Here is a 24,845-nt window from a genome sequence, read left to right on the forward strand (position 1 = left end):
AGCCCATGTGCCACAATTACTGAGCCTGCGCTCTAGAGCCCGCGAGCCACAGCTACTGAGCCCGCACGCCTAGAGCCCGTGCTCCTCAGCAAGTAAAGCCACCGCAATGAAGACACAATGCAGCCAAAAATAAATAAATAAATTAAAAAAAAATATTGACTGCTCATCAAATATCCCCGTGCTTGTACACATTTCCCAGCTCCCTTTTACATAGGCAGGGCCATGTGACTTGTTCTGGCCAATGGGCTGTGAGCAGAAAAGATGTGTGTTACTTCCAAGCAGGTCTAAGTTCTCCATGCATTGTTCTTCCCTGCTGTGCCAATTCCTCACCTGGCCCTGACCAGATGGAACACAGCTCCTTTTCTCCCCAGCCCCCAAACAAGTGTAAACAAGGAGGAAGACACTGCTGTGGGAAGCCACTGGCAGTGCAGAGTTAATTTGTTCTTTCAGCATTACCTAGCCTATCCTGACTAATACAAACTCTAAAACTTCAACACTGGCCTGCATATTAGATAGTAAAAATGTTAGTGACAGTCTCTTATAATAATAAATTGAGGGCTTCCCTGGTGGCGCAGTGGTTAAGTATCTGCCTGCCAATGCAGGAGACATGGGTTTGAGCCCTGGTCCGGGAAGATCCCACATGCTGCAGAGCAACTAAGCCCGTGCGCCACAACTACTGAGCCTGCGCTCTAGAGCCCGTGAGCCACAACTACTGAAGCCCGCGTGCCTAGAGCCCGTGTTCCGCAACAAGAGAAGCCAATGCAATGAGACACCCGTGCACCGCAACGAAGAGTAGCCCCTGCTCACCACAACTAGAGAAAGCCCGTGTGCAGCAACAAAGACCCAGTGCAGCCATAAATAAATAAATAAATAAATTTATATAAATAAATAAATAAATAAATAAATAAATTGAGGTGTACATTACAAAACATACATAAGGAGAATGAATTATCCTTATGGCTAAGTAAAATATTTTTACTTTTGCAATTTGACCTTAGTCTTTATACATTACCCAGTCCTTAAACATCCAATTGTCTAGAAATGTGCTATTTTACCACTGTAATATCATCCTAACATCTCTCTTATAAATATCGAGATTTCTCTGGGTATTATCCCATCTGCCTGGACTCTTAGACTTTAGTGCACTCCCACATGGATACAACCTTCATCGGTCACTAGCCAACCACAGAAAGCACCTTCCCGTCAACCAAACCTAGACCACAGCAAATCCAACAGCAACAGGGTCCTTTAAGGCAGTACGGAAATGAGTAACTGACTTAGGAATGTCAGGCACGAGGTCAGGGACCAGGAAAGATGCTTGTGAGCAGATGAGCTGACTACACTTGAACCCTTGGCACTGGCTACTTATACACAAAGGGGATGTGGAGGAGCCCTGCAAACAAATACGTAGGTGGCTGAGAAATACAAGAAGCTGAAATGGAGGGTAAGTAGAGTGTGCCAAGTACCAGAACAATCTCAATCAGGGTGAGGAAAGAAAAGAAACCCATCACAGAAGCCTCTGCTTAGCAGTTATCAAGCAAAGGCTCTGAGCAAAGATAATCTGGATCCTGGAAACAAAAAGATCCAACACAGTGAAGACACATCTACTCAGTAAAGGGCAGTTGTTCTTACACAGAAATTTTAAGCGGTGTAGAATGGTATTACGATAAACAATGCAAGGATAATATCCTTAAATACAAAGTGAAATGGTATACTTTCACTGGCACTTTGGGAAGAAGTAAATCTTGTAATATAGTGAACATATCTGTTCTAATCATAAATAAAAGTGAGGTTTTTTAAAAAAAACTATTTTTTTCACTCTGATCAGTGCAAGTAAATTTTAAAACTGTTTTTTAAAACTTTCAGAATATAAAACTATATTCTGGCAGCCAGTAGCTTTTGTGGTTACTCTGCCCATCTCTGTAGGTCCTATCACTCGATCAGGCAGGAGCACTCTGGGTTTATGTCTCAGCCTCATATAAGTGGGGAGAGTTTTCTTCTATAAAGATTTCTCGGGAAGGAGAGTACGCACACAACACACACACACACATATATGATTTTTGTTTCTACAAATACAAATAAAACTTGGCTAGGTTATCACTGATGTCATTCAAAAGTCACAATTGACAGTGGAAAAAAAACTGAAAGAGAACAGAAGCTGAGCAAAGGTAGCCAAATTCATCTGAAACTTTGAAAAAGTCTTTTTATATCATAGGCTAATGAAACGCTTACGTCTTGGTTCTGGTTTATATTTCTATTAGTGGTTATAAAATTGATGAAAGGAGGAAGAGAAGCAGAATAATTAACATTAACATCTCAGAAGAAAGGAAAGTCTACAAAGCTTTTAAAGGGATCATGATCAAGAAGAAGTGAACAGTATTAGACTGCAAATTAATCAGAGAAAACTTTTTTCTCCTAAAAAGTTCCCATTTAGTGCTACTTTGCAAGTCATGTCCATGATTAGTTATACTTTTGAAGATGTCCCTTTAAGCTGATATGTGATCGAAACTCAGCAGCAACCTCAGGTCGTTTTGGTGTACTATACCTTTTTGGATAACTTTTTATATGAAATTCATAGCTTTATAAAATGTTTTAAAACATATCGGTATGTGGGGGGTTATGTCATTCATTCATTCATTCGTTCATTCATTTTTCTATTTCTCAAATATTTATTGAACTTCTATGACATTCAGGCATTCTTCTAGGTGATTGGGAAGAAGTCCTGAACAGAAGAGACAAATTTTCTACCACGTGGCACTTACATTCTATTGGAGAGAGAGATAATATACAGATAAGTAAATAAACACATAATGCTATGTCAGAGTTGGAAGAATTCTGACAATTTTAAAGGCTCCGTGAAATATACGATAAAAAGGTTGCATTAAAATATTTAATGTTTCTTTTTATTAGTAAATATGAAAACTTTATAATGGGCGGTACTGTATCTGCTATCTTGCTTTTTCTTCACTCACCATTTTGTGAGCATGTTTCTTTGTCTATAGTAGTCTTCAAAAATATGTTTTTAATAGCTGCAAATATTATAGGCTATATACAAAAATGTAATTCTTTCATTATTTTTGACAGTTTCTATGGTCCTAAATTAAATTTATGTACATAAATCCTTATCTGCATATCTGATTATATCCCTAGGATAAGGTGCATAAAGTGGAATTATTGGGTCTAACTGTATGTATATTATGGCTCAATGTATGTTGCAAAATAAGATTTATAGAAAGGTTACACTTCTTCACCGTTATCTCAACAACATGAGATATTAAGTAGATTTAAACCCTCAGCCAAAATCCACTATTTTAAATTACGTATCTCTGTACAGGAGAGGTTGATTTAAAAAAAAATAGGTTTATAATGCATTCACCTTTCTTTAGTGAATTCTTTGTCATGTGCTTGTCCTTGTTTTTTTTTTCCCCCTTGGGCTGATAGTGTATCTCTTTTGCTATATGAGATATTTTATGTATGAAACATATAGTTGTTGCAATTTTTTCCAAGTGGTCATTTATATTTACATTGTTAACGACATTTTTACATTCAAAAGTATTCTTATGCACTCAAACTTATTGCCCTTTTTTCTTTATGATTGCTTCTATTCCTCCGGTGCTTAGAAAGCCTTCCCTATGCTGAAATCAGTAAACATATTTCTTATGTTCTTCTAGTTGTTTTTCTAAATTTTATTTTACTTTCTTATATAGCTCTTTAATCTAGGTGGAATTAATTTGGTACGATGGGGCTTTAATTTGAGCCTTTTCCAAATCGTTCATTTTCTTACCACCATTTGTTAATGAAATAATCCATCCTTTCCCCTATAGGTCTGTGATACTTTCTCATCTGTTAAATTTACACACACACACACACACACACACACACACACACACACGAGTCTTGTTTCAGCGCTTGCATTAATCTGTTTAAAAGGTTTTGTTTTTAAGGTTTGTGTCTGTCGGGGGGGTAATGGTAAGTAAATACTTTTTGTCCCAGATGTTACAAAATTACAATAATTCTTAGTATTGTCTTGACGGAACCGGGGGAAACCAACGTTGCGGAGGCATTTAGGACCCAGGGGAAAGCCAGGCTCCATATAGAAGGACAGAGTCTCGGGCGCACACGCCTCCTACCAAAATCACAGCCCCTAAGAGCCAGGGCTCTCATTCACAGCTTTCTAGAGAAATCTGAGCCCGAACCTGCCAGAATAGGGGATCTCACCCACTCAGCTCAGCACCGAGGACACCTGCAGAAACACATTCCCAAAGCAAGGCTGGGCGGCCGTGTGAAGGTATTTGTTGCCTTTTTTCTCCCTTCTATATTTGCAGCGCCTCCCCGCCTTTCTCCGCTCTTGTGATGCCATGGCTGCGGCGTTTCAGCACTTCGGTGCGTGGACAGCTCCCATCTGCAATCCCTGCTCACTCCATCCCTCTCGCACCCCACTCTCCACCGCCTCCGTGGTCCATCCTCCCCCGCGGCGCCCGCTCAGCCTGCGCTCCTTACACCATCAGCCCCCCATCTCCACCATCACCGTCATGATCTCCACCATCACCAGCGCCGTAACTACAGTCAACACAACTGTGCCTTGTCACTTAGACAAAGCCGCAGGTCCGCAGGATAGAGGAAAAGAGCCCAAGTTTTCAGGCATAGAAAGGAAAGTTCAGGTGGGCTACACCCCTGAAAACAAAGAGAGACGCCTAGCTTGAGAGAACGGGAAAGTGAAGACAGTAGAGACAGACCCTGGGCAGGGGGACAGATGGGGCACTTGCCAGACACCAGCAGTTAGCCAGCTGCCTTTCAGCAGATTAGGGACTTTTTAGTTCAGGAAATTAACATGGCCTGCGGTATAGTATTATTCCGGTGAAATAGCTGTATAAACTCAATCCATGTTTCTGGTTTTCCAGGGGAGAATCACCAGGAAGCGGGGTGGGGGGGGGTGACTGATGACTCACATTCACCCACATGCTGGTTTTCCTTCCTAAGCGTTTATTGCAGAAACTCTGGAATTAAGTTTTTTACTGAAATGTTTTGTAAAACGGAGACCCCAAAGGTTAACTCTGTGGCCAGAATGAAAATTAAAATGATCATGATGATAATAACCTAACAAATGGGGCTCTCTTTGGAAAGTGTCATTTGTTCAAATGTCTCTTCCTGTCTACTTATTTAATTTCAATTTTCCAATCTAAAACCTCTCTTTGAAGCAGAGAAGATAGATCCCTTGCCCAAATGGCCAAAGTAGTAATGATATTCAGAGCAGATGGCCTGGCTTTGTTCATCCTAGTCAAGGACTGACTCGGATTTGGAAGGCGAGATTTCTGTGTGCTTTCTCAGTAATCAGGCAATAACACCATTTTCCTATAATAGTAAAGGGTAATAGAGTGGAAAAAAATGGAAAAGGCATTTTATGTAACTGTGTTCTACCAGGTTCTGCTTTTAGAGTGCTAAGATTTTCTATCTCAGCTGAAAGGAAGTTAGGGTCTTCAAATATCTTGAAGGTCCAAACACAAGTCACAGCACCTCTTTGATTTAGCCAGGATCATCTGTTTTATAAGAGCTAACAAACCTCAGAAAATAAGTGCCCGAGCCTGTCATAAATAAAAATCTTTTCGTGGGTACTCATTTAACCAATTGTTACCAAACAGCAAAATGCTGGGGTTTTTTTAGCAAATTGTTTTTCATAAAATCAACATCTTTATTAAAAATGAGATGGATTATAATTTCATATGGGAATAACATCAGTCACATGTAACAACCAAGTTTAAACCAAAGCACAGAAAAGGTTGATTAAAAAATCCCCATTGTACATTTATTCTGCCTCTTTAAAGAGAAAAAGAAGCCAAGTTTTGTCTAAATCAGCTTGCTCATTATCAGAGGCATTGTCAAAAAAAAAAATAGTCACAAACAAGGAAGAAGTTTTCAGGAAAAATTCACATCAAATACTCTTCTTGAATGAGGAATAGTAGTATTTTGTCAAAAGTTATTTACTGCTATGAATTAATTCTATCTGCATCTAAAATTCACTCACTTTTGAATTCAAACCAAGAAAACTAGTGAAAATATCTCGTGAAATGGATTTTAGAGAGGAAGGAAATCTGGTCATCTATATATTGTCCTTAGATTGGTAATATCCACAGTAAACTGGACTTCTCAAGTCCCCAAGCAACCGGATTCTTAAAACTCCCTTATGTGTCTGCAAAGAACGGTTCAGCCCAGACAATTTTTTAAACTGTACATATTGCCAGTTCTAGCTGCTTGAACCAGAAACTCAGGCCAGGAATGTAGTGCCTTCAATGCTACTTCTTCCTGTGCCTGATACAATTTCCTGTGGCTGGGGAAATTTCAAAACAATGCTGCTTCTCAGAAGCAATGCTTTTCTTTGACTAAGATATTATACTGAGCTTATTAATTTTTCTAAAGTGCCACTATCCTGGCTTCCCCTTTTGTTTTTTCTATTAAGGGATATTTTGCTTTTTTCATATTTTCAATAACAGAAATTTCTCATTTTTATGATGGATTTAAAGGTGAACAGAAAACACATTTTCCAGCAGAGTGGCATCATAACACTTTTGTAGACATGTTCCCAGAGAGGTGCATCCTTTAGAATCATGGAGTATAAAGCTGGAAGGTCATTCATTTCCCAAATGGGGCAATCTAGAACTCCAGAATTGGTGGTGTCTTTTCACTTCTGCAGGTTTCACAAAAGGACACCTTAGTAACCCTGAGAAGCCTATTCACGATTTCACACATTTCCCCAGCAGAGGCATCCTTAGTAAATGGATCCAGGCTGACTTGGATCTTTGCTTTCCCGTTAAATGGTGACCCAGAGGATGTAACACAGCAGAATGGGTATACAAAGTATGAAGTTTGGCCACATGCAATCAGCCCAGAAATACCCCTTAAGCTAAGAGGGATCTTTTCCCCATTACATCTTTCTCCCAAATTTTTATTGTTTTGATTATTGTTCATTTTATCCAGTTGTTTATTTACTGGACTAAATTTCAGGAGAAGATCCACAGTATTACTCTAAGACTGTAGCCTCCAATGTCAGCCCCAAGTGTACATTTCTCTAGAGAAAACTGTGGTTATTTTTCAATCCAAGTTTTTCTTAGCTTAATGGAAGTTTATCTTCTTTGGCTTGATTCTTCATGGATGTAGAAATCAACTGGTCACTCTCCTCTCCATAAAAAAGCTTTCATTTATTCAGTTAATAAGTTCATTATTCTCCGCTATTTCTGCTGATTCCCACAGCAACCTTATCATCTTGTCTCTGCCCGGGTAACCCTATTCTCCCCCTTTATGGACCTGTTATCACATGAAAGTTTCTGTGCGGGGGGTAATTCTTTGTGAGCTTTCTTCTTCCTGACTTCTGAGCCAGTAGGGTTTTCCCCATATGTGTTTGAGATGATCCACTCTTGTCTTCTGGACCCTTTTAGCCACACCTCCAATTTGTAGGTATTGTTCAGACCACTCTCTCCATCTCCTCTCCTTAGAATAACATCATGTCAGTTCAGCCTGTATAATTGCTCAAATGTCTTACGTAAAGTTCCACACCTGTATGTGTGTCAAGTACACAGTGTATTCAGTATTCACTAGTTTGTAGTTTTGGAGGGAGTAAGAGAGAATCCGTGGGCCTGGAAATGGCACTTGGGAACTCCAATCCCAGGCTCTATAAATAAAAGCCATCTAGTCTTATGTGTGGACAAAATAAATCAAACTAAACATGTAAGATTTTTCTCTCTTTCCTTTTCTCTCTCCCTCTCTCTTGCTTTCACTTGCTTCCTTCCTCCTTCCTTCCTTCATTGCTTTTGGTTGGTATATAGGGCATACTAGCATGTTTGAGAACAATTAACGAGGTGATCTTTTATGAGTGTCAGTTCTCCACAAGGAAGGGTCAATGCTCCAAAAGCACACTGGGAGTGCTTTTACTCTCCTCTTGGACAAAGTAGCACTGCTGTCGCAGACAGAGTGAGCTCTGAATTCAGGGGTAATTAACCTACCTTCTCAAGCCCTTTGATTATCAATCCTTTAGGTCAGCGCTGCTCAAACATTAATGTGCATCCAAACTGACTGGGGATTCTGTGAACCACTCAGCACGTCTGGGTGGGTCCTGACGTCTGTGATCCTAACAAGCTCCACGAGCTGCCGATGCCGCTGACCCGTGGACCATACTTTGAGAAGCAACAGCAAAGAACAAATTCCTTCTTTTTTTTTTTTTTAACATGCCCACCTTTATGTCTGATTATTAAATAATGGCACTCACACTAAAACAAAGCAAAAACCACCCCAAGTTCTGAGGCAATAAGAGCTCAAAAATCATAGCTCTAGTTGAGGAGAAAGTTATGCAAATAGCCCCTTTCCTCCCACCTCTGCTGCCTTTCATTTTCACCAGGCAGTTTTCTTAATTCTGATTCCTGCTGCTTTCATAGTCTTCCAAATCACACCCAGAAAAAGAGTCCTAGTCACATAGATACGCGGGGAAAAACACTGAGTGGAAAAGGGGGACCAGTGGGTTTAATGGCTATCTTTGAGTGAGCCCTGCCTTTCTTACATTCCTCCAGTTCTTCCTCCTCAAAAAGAGTCTGAGAGAAATACCTTCTTCCAAGTGTTTTTGTTTTCCTTCCCTTCTCATTGATACTCCTAAGAAGCACAATGAATCTGTCTTTAAAACTGGGGCATTGACTGCCAATGACTTCTTATGGGGATAGTTTAATGGCATAGAAAAACATTCCAGTTTAATTTTCTATGTCTCAATGATTTTTCCCCTAGAGACTTTCTTTATTTAAAATACAGTGAAGTGTAAGGTAACCACTGCTTCAATTACAAACTTTTCTACCTAACACAGTTAGGAGGCCAAAAAATCCCATGCCTTCCTTACAAGTTGTCTTTCCCTTTAACTCCTTGCATTATTTGCCCCAAAGCAAACTAAAAGGACAAACATTTTATAGATTGTTCTGGAACAGGACACAATCCTTTGTCAAGAAAGTTCACTTCATCTGAGTCCCAGCCTATTCTAATTCTGATCTGGCATCTATTTTGGGTAGAAGTTCTCAGTGTCTCTACTGTGATAGAACTCATTCCAATTTACTTTTAATCTTTCTTAAGAGCAGGAACAAATGGGGGCAGATGACTGTGTGTTGAGTTGCTATTTTAAAGGGAGCCAAGGGAGTCTATACAACGAATGTTTATGTGGCAAGGGTAAGCCCTGGGCTACTACTGAGCTAAAGGCAACAGAAAGTTGACCATGAGCCAGGGGCTAAATTCTGGCCACACTACACTTTCAGATGATTAAAGGTCTCCCCTTTATCCTTCTAGACTACTCTCCCTGCCCCGGGTATAGATAGCTCATATCTGCAAGTTGGCTAATGTTTGATAGAAAGTCAGTGGATTGGAGTTCAATTTGTTACTCACAAGGCTTATGTTCCCTTGCCAGTGCTTATGCAGAGAAGTTCTACAAACCTTAATGGTCAATCTCAAATTCATCACTTGGAAATAAGATTCCTTTCTGGTCAGCACCATAGAATATCGTAATCAACTGACCTCTGAGATTTAAATAGAGGCTCCACTGGCACTAAGGGAGCATATCATCTTTCAGGAAAGATTTCAAATAGAATTGTACTTAAAAAAAGATTTTTGCTCACTGTGACTTTTGATTTTGGTTTTGATATATCAGCAGCATCTATTTTTATTTCATTCAGTGTAAAAATCCCTTTCAGCACTCCTAGGGGGAAATACATATTCAGTTAAAAAATTAGAAGTGAGATTTTAGAAAGGTGAAGAGCCATAAGGGTTAACCTAATTCAATATACATTTAAAATTTTGAAACACACCTTTCACACTTACTGATGGCTGAGGTAGTTGATTAGACTTTCATGTGGAAAGTTTTATCACTGAGATTCATTCTTCATCTTTTTCTTATAAAAGAAACCCATGAAACAAATATAGGTACAGTTTCTCATTTTGTATTTGTATTAATTTAAATTTATATGTATTTAAAATTGTTCTCTGTATTATCAAGAACATTCAGAAGCAATAAATATTTGAGGTATTGTTCATTAGTTATTGATGTTCTTATGTTTCAAACAATAATTAGGATTTATAGATTTCATCTTTCTGGTCATGACAACAATATACTCTTCCCTCCCAAATTTGGCCAATTTTACATCTCTTAAATGTTCTTCCTTAGGATTGATGGGGTGTAGGTCTGTGCTTGCTGTGTGAGTGAGTCTGAGAGCACTGATAACCAGGCTGGTAAAGAGAAAGCACCTATTCTGAGAGGCAGGGTAGGGCAATGGACAGAACACAGGCTTTGAGTCAGGCAGGTTTGGGTATGAATCTTTGTTCTTCCAGCTATACTTAATCTATCTAAATCTCAGATTTATCCTTTTATCTAATAAGTAATAACCTAGCTTTAAAGGTTAGTGTGGAGATTAGACTATATAATACCAAAGCCCGAGGCACGTAACAATTAGTCAACAAATACTTGTTTGTTTTTTCCCTCATTTTTCACACTAGCTCATTACCTGACTTAATGCCTGGTGCTTAGCTGTTCTAGGCTTCAACATCCTTTTATCTACCTGGAGACAACAGAAGTATGATATCAACAAGAATATTACAGTAAATGTAAACTGGAGCTTTTCATTTTCAAAGCACTTTTACCTACATTATTTCACATGATTCTCAGCATCTCCCAGGGAATTATCTTTATTCTACCTATTGCAGAATCATTGTAATGATGAAAAAAGATAACTGATGTAAAATGCTTTGAAATAATAATACACATATGTACATATTTGTAGATAAGACATGGTTATTATTATTCTGATTGTTATCATTATATTTAATGTGTGTTTCTAAGGATAATGAAATAAATGAGAATAACAGACTATAAAATAACCAAAATAGATTTCATTTTAATTATTATACTTTCTGAAATGATTTTTCCACCTAGACTCCTTGGTTCATAAAGACTAGGGTATGTGTCTATAAGTGTGTGTGTGCAAATACACTTTCTTAAGATTGAATTCTGTATGAGGAAATACACAAATATGTATTTTTTCTAATGGAAATTTGAGATGAAGTATGAATCTGGAATCTATGGATGCCATGATTTCAAATATCATGATATGGAGACTCTTCTTTCCTCCCCCTCATACAAAAATACCACAACCTAAATTTCTAGTTCATTAGAAAAAGCATGGATTAGAAATGGAAGTAAGCTTCTACCCTGGGCTCCCCAGAGAGTGTAGTGAGTTACTTTTCATGTATTTGAAACAATCTCTAAATAAATAATCATTTAGGACCCAACCAGCAGTGGAAGAGAGAGTTTCCAAGGCTCATAGGAATCTGCCTAAAGTGCCCCTTTGGGTTATCAAGCACATTTCAATGCCCAGGCTATGCTTGGAACTCTACTAGGCACGCCAAAATATCAGTCCTTCAAACAGAATGGCAGGGCCTCTGATTTGTCATTTTAGCCATAGGAAAATACGTAAAGGCAGAGCAAAAATCAATGAAAGCCGGAAAAGTCATAGATAGGTAGATTTTGAATAGTTCCTGTCATCCGCTGATGAAATATGAGGACAAGATGGTAACTGGACATTTGTAAGGTATGGTGTTAGGCCACCTAAATGTCTGTTAACCCCTTAGGCATGTTTAGGCTTATAGAATAGTGAATCCGGAAGGAATTTTAGGGAAGGAGAGTGAGGTTCTGACAGGAATGGTAACTTGCTGAAAGTCACATAGGTCTTAAGTGGTAAATACTAGAACCTCTCTGCTACATATAGGAAGAAATAGCACAGTCATAAAAAACATGGGACAGCAGAACTATTCCTTAAGCTTAAACCCATTTCTGACTCTTGGTAACTGCGTAACCTAGGGAAAGTCATTTACCATCTCCTGTGCCTGTTTCCTCAACTGAAAAATGGGGACAATAATATACTCATCTCATATAGTTGTTCTAAGGATTAAATAATATACTATATAAAAAAGAGAGTATGCAAGTGCCTGGGACATAGTAAGCACAGTTATAATAAATAATAAATTGAAGCAATTCTTATTACCACCAGGACAGAAACCACTCCTACTTCTTCAGGTGATACCTAGTCCAATGTATCCTTTATACTTGTTTGACCAATTCAGAAAAGTTGAATGAGAACCAAATCCTTCATGTGAACAAAAAAAATTGCAATTGAAAATGCTACATCTGGAGAACATTCTTGTATAGCATAGCATTTTTAGTGCCTTAAATCTTATCAATTGAAGCTGTTATTTTTAGTAGCAGTCTATTCAGACTTCTGAAATGAAGGATTTGCCTTTAATGGAAAATGTCTATTTCATCCTAAGTATGAAACCCAGTGACCCTGGCTTGGGTATTCTCCCCAGCAGCTTCCACTGTATGCTGAGCACAGAGCAAAGATATAGATTGAAACAAATTTATTTCAGAGATTATAGATTGGAGGCATAACTATGTGTGGAAGTGGACCATGAAAAATGCAACCTCAACTCTCCCCTTGAACTCATAGTAATCTATCTTGGAAACACTGTTGAGTTCCCTGAACTGCAAGATAAGTAACTTGCTCCCAGCAGCTTTAAATATTCTGCCAGGGACGAGCCTTTGCTATGCCCTGTGCTCTGAGCACGCTGTGCCATGGCTGGAACCATGACTATCACCCAGCATGCTTCAAAGAGGCAATGATCTGAAGTACAGTGTGCCTAGGCTAACTTCTTCTAGGAAAAAAATACTTTGTAGATGAGGAAGGAAATTAAAAGGCAGCTGCCACACCCTCATTTAAGGAAAACAGTCCTACAGGTACCCAAACAGAAGGGGAAACCACTTACTTGTTAAAACAACATTTTGACTGCTTTATTAATTGGTTCTATATGTACGTAGATATACGGCACCTACTCAGCGTAGGCACAGTTCCGGGCACTGAGAATAGGCAGAGAACACAACATAGTGGCTCTGCTCATGGCACGGACCCTCTGTGTGCCAGGCACTGTACTGGGGTTACGCAGGTGAGTCAGAGCCAGGTAATTAATGAGATTCTGTGCAAGGAGTTCAGAGTGAGAAGGGAGAGAGGAACATGGCAATAAAATGTGGTGTGGTCAGGGCTGGTGGGCTACCTGTGACCTCTGAAGGTGAGGGAGGGTTCCTGGAGAAAATGATCTCCAAGATGACTCCTGAAGGGGAAAGAGGAGTTAATCAGTGGTTTTGTAGACAGAGGGAGCATCTTTTGCCAAGGCCCAGAGAAGAGAGAAGAAACTACAAGTGTCTCGGTGTGTCTGCATGGCTGGAGGGTGAACCTGGAGAGACAGATAGGGACCAGATGATGAAGAGTCTTGGAAACCACATCACAGAGTTTTATATTTCATCCTAGGACAACTGGAAGCTATTGATCGCTGTCAATCAAGGAGTGACATGAGCAGATTGCAACTGTAGTACAGAGAATGGACAAGAAAAGGGCAAGGTTGGCCACAAGGGCACCATAGGGAGAATGTTGCAGAACTAAACAGATGAGTGGAGACGCGGTCTAAACAAAGACAGTGAAAATGGATGGAAAGCACAGGGAAGATTTAAGAAATATTACGGAAGTGATTGCCTGGATGTGGGCGGTAAGGGAGAAGGTGGAATAATAGTTGACTCCCAGGCTTGTAGCGTGGGAAACTATACAGAGATGATGTCAGTCAGTAAGAGATGGAGGAGGATGAGGGGATTCAGGATGAGCAACTATGATTAGCTCAGTGTTGAACATACTGAGTGTGTGGTGTCTAGGGGACATCTAAGTGGAGGTGACCAGTAAGCAACTGGAATGTGTACATAAGCCTGAAGACCAGGAGAGAGCTATGGACTGAAGTTATCCACATGCAGGTGGTTAAGTCATGGCTGGATCCTGGAAAATAGCATATGAAGTGGTGAGCACAGAAGAAGATGGAGGAGGAATGGACAGAGGTTAGGAGAAAACTAGGGTGTGTGGAATCACAGAAAAGAGTGGGAAAATTGGAGTTTTAAGAAGGATGAAGTCATCAATATCAAATGCTGATGGGGTCGCCCATAATAGGTTACCAAAATTTGTCTATTGGAGGTAGCAACAGAAAGGTCATTCACTAGTAGAGTGATCATGTCTGGGTTTGCTTGGAAATGTCCCCATTTATGCCTGTTGTTGAGCATTATTATTAGTGACCCCTGCTGTCTAAATTTGGATAATAAATTATACGATCATCCTGGTCATTGGTTGGTGAGAGCAATCAAAGATAGACTGCAATGGGTGTAGAGATGAATTTTGAAGGGGTGTGGTGAGGCTAATAGAGAGGGAATTTTAAAATCAGATGGATGTCGAACTAGACGGATTTTAAAGATTCTTCCAATCCTGGGACTAGTGCATAGCACTGTTTTCCTTTACTATTCTAAGTCCTTAAGAATCAGTGAGAATCAAGACTCTGTTATACTTCTTATTTTCACACATTACAGAGCTAAATGCTACTTTCTTACAAATTACAAAGCCAGCATTTTGTAAATAAAAATTTTTACTATTCTATATTCATTCTTGAAAATGAATACTAGTTGCCTGAACTGATCTTCATCTCCTCCATATCACAAAGGCAATATAAAGCAGAAATGTGTGAGGTGATTGTCTCCCTGAAGAAATTACTGCTAGTCCTAAATTAAGGAAAAGAATCATTTTTGTCTTTAAAATTATTTTGTATGATATGGCATTAATAATTAGGTTGGAAGTAAATATTCTGCCTCTTATTGCATATACTGTTTGATCTAGGAAAGCTAGGGAAAAAATGCATGCCTGCAAGTTTTTCTACACCTAGTATGTTCCGATTTTTAGAACTTCTAAGTTAGACCAAACCAATGTCTGAGAGAGCTTAAACACTTATATTTAAAATGAGAAAGACACAAATAATATGAGCATTTGTCTGTATAACATTTAGGTAGAAAAATCCAAGGGGATTAAAACACTCAGTCATTTAGTATGATAATCTCTAGTTGCATCCATGTTGCTGCAAATGGCATTATTTCATTCTTTTCTATGGCTGAGTAGTATTCCATTGTATATAGGTACCACATCTTCTTTATCCATTCATTTGTTGATGGACATTTAGGTTGTTTCCATGTCTTGGCTATTGTGAATAGTGCTGCTATGAACACAGGGGTGCATGTATCTTTTTGAATTATAGTTTTGTCCGGATATATGCCCAGGATTGGGATTGCAAGTCAGAAAGAGAAAGACAAATACCATATGATATCACTTATATGTGGAATCTAAAATATGATACAAATGAACCTATCTGTGAAACAAATAGAATCAGGGACATAGAGAATAAACTGGTGGTTGCCAAGGGGGAGGAGGGTGGGCGAGGGTTGGATTGGGAGTGTGGGATTAGCAGATGCAAACTAGTATATATAGCATGGAAAAACAACAAGGTCTTACTGTAGAGCACAGGGAACTATATTCCATATCCTGTGATATACCATAATGGAAAAGAATATGAAAAAGACTATGTATATATGTATGATGGAGTCACTTTGCTGTACAGTAGTAATTACCACTACATTATAATTCAACCATACTTCAATAAAAAATAAATTAAAAATAAATAAATAAATAAATTTATTTCACCAAGGGAAAAACAAAACAAACAAAAAACAATCATTATCATAAGTAAAATAATATTTCAGGACAACAGAAAAGTTATACGAAAAAATGACTTTTAAGTCCATATGGATATTGGGAAAGGTAAGGAGACAACCGAGAGTTTCAAGTCCCTTTGCCTTTTTTTTTAAAAAATAAATTTATTTATTTATATTTTTGGCTGTGTTGGGTCTTTGTTGCAGTGCACGGGCTTCTCATTGTCGTGGCTTTTCTTGTTGTGGAGCACAGGCTCTAGGCACACGGGCTTCAGTAGTTGTGGCACACGGGCTCAGTAGTTGTAGTGCACGGACTTAGTTGCTCCACGGCATGTGGGATCTTCCCGGGCCAGGGCTCAAACCCGTGTCCCCTGCATTGGCCAGGCGGATTCTTAATCACTGCGCCACCAGGGAAGTCCTCAAGTCCCTTTGCCTTTAGCAGAATAGTAAAACCACTTGTAAATGTCCACACATGAGACTCTTTCTCACTGCTGTTGAATTTGATTACTGAAGGTCAAGCTTCCAGCCATAAGCCTGTCCTTCCCTCCCTGCTCCAGTTCATTGAGTTTAGTTTTGAGTAATTAGGTACTGTGGGGTGAAAATAGGGTGACTTTTTAAAGTCCCTTTTTATTGTTAAGCTGCAAATGGCTGCCTTTAAAACAGGTGGGGGAGGGCGTATTTCTGTGAAAGAAACTGTTTGAGAAAAGAAGCTAATGGGAGGCCATAATGTCTCTGGATAAGAGGCCTGTGAATAGCCCCATAAAGCAGGCGGTAACAGAGGAGGATTTTTCTCTCTTCGTGAGTAATTCATAAAAAAGCAATCTATTACTGGGCTTCCCTGGTGGCGCAGTGGTTGAGAATCTGCCTGCTAATGCAGGCGACACGGGTTCGAGTCCTAGTCTGGGAAGATCCCACATGCCATGGAGCAACTGGGCCCGTGAGCCACAATTACTGAGCCTGCGCGTCTGGAGCCTGTGCTCCGCAACAAGAGAGGCCGCGACAGTGAGAGGCCCGCGCACCGCGATTAAGAGTGGCCCCCGCTTGCCACAACTAGAGAAAGCCCTCGCACAGAAACGAAGACCCAACACAGCCATAAATAAATAAATTTTTTTAAAAAAGCAATCTATTACTAATCTGACCATACACTATCATGTTAACTAGTCAACGTAACTAAAAACTTCCTAAACGTATTGCAAATACTTGCATATTACACACTGAAGTTGTCAATAATAAAATTATGCCAAATATCCTCTTTTAAAGAAAATATACCCTTTATTCTTCTAATCAGATCTGCAGCATAATATACTGCTTTTCTGAGCTCCAATTAACTTACCCAGACTTTCTTTGTATCATCTCTGTTTGTTTCTCTTGTGTGCATTTGTTTTGCAGTAAGCAATGGCCTCGGTTTTGCTTCTCTTTGGGATGGCCGCCACCACATAGGACCTGAATGTCCTACTGCTTTCCAGGAACAGAAAGAAGACCCTCTATTTGTCTGTTTCAGTGGCAGCTTGGTAGTAAAAAAACTGTTGAATGGGCCACAGTTTCAGCAGACCATCACGTGAATGGGACCAGTCTCTTTTCTTCCCAAATATCAGAAATTAAGCACTTGGAAAGGAGATTTGGCCAAGATGACCCATTTACAGGCTGGACTCAGCCCAGAGACTATAGAGAAAGCTCGCCAGGAACTGAATGAAAACCCAGATGTTTTACACCAGGATATTCAGCAAGTCAGGGACATGATCATCACCAGGCCTGACATTGGATTTTTACGCACAGATGATGCCTTCATCCTGAGATTTCTCCGAGCCAGGAAGTTTCACCAAGCAGATGCCTTTAGACTCCTGGCCCAGTACTTCCAGTACCGCCAGCTAAACCTGGACATGTTCAAAAACTTCAAGGCTGATGATCCTGGCATTAAGAGGGCCCTCATCGATGGGTTCCCTGGAGTGCTGGAAAACCGCGATCACTACGGCAGGAAGATTCTTCTGCTGTTTGCAGCCAATTGGGATCAGAGTAGGTAAATGTAGATAGTGTCTTTATTTGTTTTTTCTTTTTCATAAGCATTGTCACTGCATGTTTGGGGCTGTATGCCTTTACAGATAATGGGCTCTTATTTAAAAGTATATATTCTACACGTCCACAAAGAGAATTTTAAGGCCACAGGTCTTTTAACTGTCATCAATAGGTGATTACAGATCCACAGCAATGTTTTGGAACAAAAGAATCACAGTTTTAGAATTGTAAGAGACCTCAGAAGTTATTCTATTCATCAAAGTGGGTCATTTATTTTAATAAAATTGAAATCTGGTCTGCTAGAAGAACCATATATTCTGTCTTTAGGGTTCTCATCTTTAACAACAACAACAAAAATGGATTCAGTAGATGGCTTTAAGTCAAGTGTTTTTAAGACATGAACTAATTTCTTGGATCCGCTCCATGACTTTAATATCTGACCTTTCTTCTGCGTGCCAGACCTTCCCATCCAAATGCCTGCCAGCCATTTCTCCCAGACAGTCCTATAGAGAACTGCAAACTCAACATGTCCCAACTGAGTGCAGCATCTTTCCCACTCTGCCCACTCTTCCATCCATCCAGTCTCTCAAGCCAGAAACCTGGGTGTCTTCCTGGACTGCTCCTTGCCCTTGCTCCTCACATCCAATTAAATGCCAAGTCCTACCCCTTTCTTCTTTTTTTTAAAAAAAATATTTATTTATTTATTTATGGCTGTGTTGGGTCTTCGTTTCTGTGCAAGGGCTTTCTCTAGTTGTGGCAAGCGGGGGCCACTCTTCATCGTGGTGCGCGGGCCTCTCACTGTCGCGGCCTCTCTTGTTGCGGAGCACAGGCTCCAGATGCGCAGGCTCAGCAGTTGTGGCTCACGGGCCTAGTTGCCCCGCGGCATGTGGGATCTTCCCAGACCAGGGCTCGAACCCGTGTCCCCTGCATTGGCAGGCAGATTCTCAACCACTGCGCCACCAGGGAAGCCCTACCCCTTTCTTCTTAAAACCACCTCAAATCTCTTCACTCTCTTTGCCCCCATGGCTACTGCCCTAGTGTAACTTCTCATTATTTCTCACCTGCATCGCTGAGACAGCCTCCTGACTGGAGTCCCTGCCTCCGGTCTAGTCTCCTCTGAGCCATTCTAGCCTTTACCATCATCATCAGAGTAACCCGTCCAAAATTCCGTTACGTCGCTCCCCTCATTAAAATTCTTCAGTGACCTGCAAGGTCTTCAAAGTAAAGCAAAGCTCTTTATGATCCACCTTCTGCATCTCCTGCTCGTCTTCACCCTCTGCCCTTTTCCATGTTCTCTGGTCCCGCTGGTTGGAAGTGTAAGCCTTGTCTTAAATAGCTGAGGTTTCAACATGCCTCCAAGCCTCTGGACTTGCCCCACCAGCTACTTAAAGGAGGGATCAACCATGTCTTATGCCAAGTCCAACCATCTTGGACATAACCTGCCTACTGACTCACACCTATCTCTATGGTTCTTCAGGAAGGTCGTCTTTATCTACCTTCCATCCCAACCTGTTTCAGTGAGGTGCTTTCCTCTGCTCACATATTTCCGTTAAAGTATTTACAGTTGGAGTATAAGAACCACTGTTATTTTAGTTAATATTTTTGAAAACATACCACATACTCTGCTAAGCATTTATATGTACATATATTTTCTCATTTAATCCACTCAAGAACTTTGCATGATGGGTGTTCCTAGGATCCCTATTTTACATTTGATGACACGAGGTCTTGAGAAGTTAAGTAACTCATTCAATGTCACACAACCAGTGAAATACAGAGTGGGGTTGACTTGAGAGCAAGTTATCTTAACCTGGCTTTACTGTAATTGCATGTTTGCTTGTGTGTTCTTTCTTAGCCTTCCTCCCAAGACTGCAGGTTCCTTGAGAGCAGGAGACTGTGCCTTTTTCATGTTTATCTCTTGGGCATATGGTCCAATAGGCAATAAATGTTGAATGCAAAAGAATGCATGAATTAATCTCCAAAACTTCACCTGTGGCTTGAGCTCTCACAGGGGGATCATATTGAAATTATGGTATTTGGGGAACACAGGTTTAACTTTAAAAATATACCAAAGATTAATACATTGCAGTTTCTGGTCTATTGTACATACTCAAGTATCAATCACTATAATTATTAAATAAATTTCCTAATTAAAAAAAAATACCAAAGAGCCCCTCTCCCAAATATAATTAAAAGGAATTTCTAGGGCGCCCCTTTAGTGCCTCATATGACTATTCCTCCCCCTAAAAATGATGATTAGTATGGGACACCTTAGTGACCACTGGCTGTTTTCTGGCTGGTAAACTGGAATAAAGCGATCTAACCCTGAAAAGGTATTTGAATGTTTTAACACTATCAGTCTGGAGATTGTTCAGGCCTGCACCTAGGCCTGGGCTGCCCTGCCATGTCTCTGTTCTGTTATTCCATAAGCATTAAGGATTAGCCTCTTGTTACAATGCTCTACTGATGAGAAAGATTTCCAGGTCTTTACATTCACCCATATATCATTCACTCAACAAACATGTGACAAGAGGAGACTTTGTGCCAGGGCTTGTGCTAAGGCACAAGGACACGATGAACGTGATGAAAATACAATGTCCCTCCAGCAAACAACCCCTTGGGCCACCTACTGTCCAGTTATGGTGCAAACACATAGACAGCTAACTCCCATCTACCACAGGAGAATTCCTTTTGAGACGTAAACCATCAACACAGGACATGAGTCTTAAACTAGAGGGAACAGCTGTCTTCTCGAAAAGGGCACATGAACATTTTGGATTTCGAAACAGAAAAATTTGATGATTCAGGAGAATGATCCTGCTGACTTCATTTGTGCTTAGTTGAACGTGTTGGAGAACTTGTATCTGCTAAGACAGATGATGCACAGAACACCAGTAAGCGATGATTTACACATGAGGAGATAAATCATCATGAAATATCTTGTTTTGTATTAGTCTTTGGTCTGTATGTACCTCAAAATGTGTTAAGAAGCAAGAAGAAACAAGTCTTTAAGGGAATAATTCAAATCTTTATGATTAAGATAACCTTGAAAGAGTTACTTCACGTCTCTGTTCCTCAGTTTCCTCAGGTGTAAAATAAAAAGCTTGAACTAGGTAATCCCTGAGATATCTTCTAGCTCTAATGGCTCATGAATGTGAAGCTCTTTCAGCCTGATCCTATGGATGGAGAGGGATTTTAAAATTCACTTTATAGGCTCCTGATTCACTAGGTTCTTTGAAGTAATCCCTTTCTTCTATCACACACACATATACAACACACACACACACACACACACACACACACACAATCTCTTTCTTCCACCCCTCCTACCCCTCCCAAAGCTGGGTCTACTTGAGGCAGTTTGTTTCAAATTGTAGAATACTATTTGTTCCAAACCACTTTGGCTTTAACAAGAAGGTGAACGATAAGGCTATCTTACTGATAGCCAAAGATGATTAGAAGCAAACAAACCTCAGTTTGAACCTGGATACTGTCATGTGATTTACTGGTTATATGACCTGGGACAAGCAACCTCTTGACGGTTATTTAATAATGTAGTTGGAGGACTGAATGAAACAAGGCATTTAAGGTACACAGCGCATTGCTTGGCCCATGGTAAACAATTAATGTTAGCTTCTAGTATTATCACAAACACTATTAAACCTCCCATTACAAATATAATAGAGCACAGATGATAAATAAGTTAAAAATAGAGACAGGAGTACAATATTTGAAAACAGAAGTGGGCCGACGAGTGTGATCTGCCCCTTGCTCATCCTCAGCACTTGTTAGCTTTTTCCCCAGACGTGTTCCCTGTCACACAGACCTAGCCTAATGGAACCCCGAAGGGCTGAAGAGTTAGCACAGCTTTGCAAAATGATTACTGGACTCTCGTGGGGAGCCTGAGATGACTGGAAAGTGATTTGAACGTCTCATATGAAAGGTTTACTGAGATTAAAATGGCTATTAATATTTATTAAAACGATGTAAATCTCATTCATCTAGACCCAGACAGCCTGAGCAAGAGCCCAGAACAGTGAGTGATGAGAAGTGCTACCCTCCAGGGGCATGTGCAGGGTTAGGTGTGGCCACAGAACACAGGGGTCTCGGAGCACAAACTGGCCTCCTCAGCCGACTTCTGTCTTTCCTGAGGCTGCAGGGCTGAACTGAAAGGAGTCAGATTAAATCAGCACCCACCTACTCATTCATACAATGAAGCCGGCACCTCCAGGGTCAGCAGAGTGTACATTTCAGCTCTGCAGCCTGGTGTGTAAGGGAAAACTAAGGAAACACTCTTGCTCAATGCGCCCTTTGATCTTTTTCACCTTAATTCATAACAACACTGGCAAGAATCCCCAACTTGCCCCTAAGATCTGATAAAAAAGACATCTATTTCTTGTTTCTTTCTGAGTTGCATACTTGCAAGGGGCCACACAGCCTGATTTGCCCAGGAATGCCCTTCCCACAAAGGGGAAAATGTGAGCACAGAAGAACTCGTCTATTTTTTTCTGGATTTTGCTCAGTTAACAAAAGAGCTAAAATTGGTCAGGTTATTTTACTTTCTGGAGCCTCAATTTTATCAAATGGAAATGGGTCTAGTATCTGGCATGTGGAGCTGTTGCAAGGATTAACCCCAATTACTCTAGTTGATGGTGTCCAAGGGGCAGAATAGGATAGTGATTAAATGCACAAACTCTGAAGCCAGATGGCCAGCTTCAAATTCCAGCGGCCTCCTAACCAGCTATATGATCCTGAGCAAGTTGTTTAAATTCTTATTATCTTCAGTTTCTCACCTATAAAGTGGGGATGACCATGATCATAGATTAGCACTAGTCAATAAATGGCAGTTGTTTCTTAAGAAAAAAACTCAAAGCAGGCAAATATCTAGGATATCAGGTCACAAGATGTTTTTTCTAAGGGCAGTAGAATTTGATGCCATTACTAACTTTCCTCCTCCTGAAAAGTATAGACAATACAGCTAAGACCCCAAGCCACCGTGCTCCAAAGACCTCCACGGTAGCTCAGTTGTGGCTGGCAGGCTCTGAGAAGTCACCTGGTCTTAGTGTCCCTACCTATTATGTTTACTATAGTCTTAGGATATCAGAAAAGCATCGGGGGGGGGGCAGTCCAGGTAATAAAAGCCCCACAATAGACTACAATAGTATCTGTTGGTGCCATGTGTAGACCAGCTGGTCCCCAAGTACTTTAATGGGGGAAAAAACAATTGGAAATGCATTGTAAATCAAAATATACAAAATTACACTGGACGTTCTTTTGTCAGTGTATTGTTTGTTTCCCACAACTGAAAGCTCAAAAATCAGCAGCCAGGTGGAAAATTAGTTGAAAAGTTGGTTCTTTGAGGAGGCTGAGGTATTATTCTAAGGAAGAGCCACGTCAGGGTAATTTAGTAGAGAGAAAAGGCAGCTGATGAACAGCTTGATTACTACCTTCGAGTATATAGAGTTATTATAAGAAGGCAATGAATCCTGTAGGCTCTCTTTCCCCAAAATACAGAACCAGGGACAAAAGATTTGCACTGAAACACAGCCATCTGGACTGAAGATCAGGGAGCCTGAGCCACGACTTCAGCCCCAGGGCTGGGACAGGGTGAGGGGTTGGTGCATTTGCTTGGGATGCAAAATTGAAGGGGGCACCCAAACACTCATTAATCAAAGTAAGTAATATTGTCATAAAATATTTTTTAGAATCAAAATTAACGCAAACAAAAATTCCTGAAGAACAGAATATCAAAATTTTCAAGAAGGCAGGCTAAGAATGATTGATTTTTCCTTGTGCTTTGCGTTCCAAGATGGCTCAGCACAGCATTGCTCAGGCCAATCAGGTTTCTCAAGGGAAGAGCCTTAAGCTGGTTCCTAGTCAGTTATATTACAGCGCATAATTCTGTACCTCCATACTCTATACAGCTGTTAGGACCTTATGGCTCCCAAGCATTTCCATGTACATTTTCTGATTTGATGCTCATAATCATTTGAGGAGTTTCAGTATCACTAAGTTACAAATAACAAAGAAGAGGTTTGGGGAGGAGAGGATACTTTCTAATCAAGGAGCATTATGACTCATCAATGGAAAAACTTAGACTCAAGGCTTCCAATTCCAGGCTCATTCCAAAGACACTTGGAGCTGACTGCTCAGCTCCTGAGTGATTAGATATTTCAAAATATCCATGGAGCTTCTGAAAGGCTGTAAGTGGATTTCCTGGAGGTAGACAAGGGTGTAGATGAAGACAATGACCACAGTGGAGAGGATCTAAGATTTAAGAGCAGAGATGCTCAAAAGAAGCACAACTGGCATCTGAAGCTGCTTGGTTCTTAATGTGCAGGACTGTGTCCAGCATTGGGAATGTCCAGCATCCCCTCTCCCAGGTACCGTCATCACCTGAACGACCACCTTCATATTTCCAAAGCCCTTAGGGGAGCTAGAAGCCACTGTGAGAACCCCTGATGGGGCGTGTCTAAAAACGTCCTAACACCAATGTCAGTAACACCCTTTGTGAATTGCCTTTGTGCCAAGTGTTTGATACATATAATTTCTAATTCCTACCATAGTCCTGCAAGGATCTAGGTTATGTGTGTAGGTAATCTATAAAAGAGATGAAATGCTTCTCTTGTCTGTCCGAATAGAAAGACTATGCTTTCCCACGAAACCCTAGCTATGGTCTCATTCCTACCCTGAACTCAAAGCTTCCAGAGCTTCTTACAATCAAAATCGGAATCACTGGTGTGTTGCTAAGTGGCAAAGCAGCCCTGGGGTCCAAATGCAAGATTTTTCACAGCCTCCTTTCAGACCCCTCTCCTAGCCAAGGAGCCCAGGGCGGCTCGGTGTAAACAACAAAGCCATTCCTCATGAGTTCCAATGGGGCTCAGACAGTGAAGGAAGAGCATTGCAAGTTGGGTGCACCAGAAGTTGAGATGAATCTGGAGGCTCAATGGGGAGGGCCCGTCTAGTCCCTAATAAGAGCGGGAAGAAAGGGAGTGGAGAGGGACCCATCACTTCAGTTTGAGCAAATAAGAAAGTGGGTGGGGTGCCGAACAATAGACAAGACTTGCTAGTCTTTTTTTAACTATGTGATCAGTACTTTATTAAATGCAGTAGCATTAGTAACACTTGAAAAATAACAGTATACATAGGAGCTGGGCCTGTAATGTATTCAGGCTGCAGAAAATACTCGGGCACGTGTGCATTT

At 40.4% G+C, this 24,845-nt stretch overlaps 1 protein-coding gene across 1 annotated transcript in view; it reads left to right on the top strand.

Annotated features, from left to right (window-relative positions):
• The first annotated feature begins 374 nt into the window (after positions 1-374).
• The window catches only part of CLVS1 (clavesin 1), a 162,212-nt gene continuing 137,741 nt past the window's right edge, over positions 375-24,845 (top strand). The window contains exons 1-2 of the mRNA XM_082433708.1: positions 375-4,288; positions 17,018-17,645. Coding sequence (XP_082289834.1) covers positions 17,191-17,645 — 455 coding nt within the window. The 5' untranslated portion in view covers positions 375-4,288; positions 17,018-17,190. The remainder of the gene's footprint in view (positions 4,289-17,017; positions 17,646-24,845) is intronic.

Source organism: Balaenoptera physalus, assembly GCF_965194825.1.
Source record: "Balaenoptera physalus genome assembly, chromosome: 17".
NCBI classification, from domain to species: domain Eukaryota; kingdom Metazoa; phylum Chordata; class Mammalia; order Artiodactyla; family Balaenopteridae; genus Balaenoptera; species Balaenoptera physalus.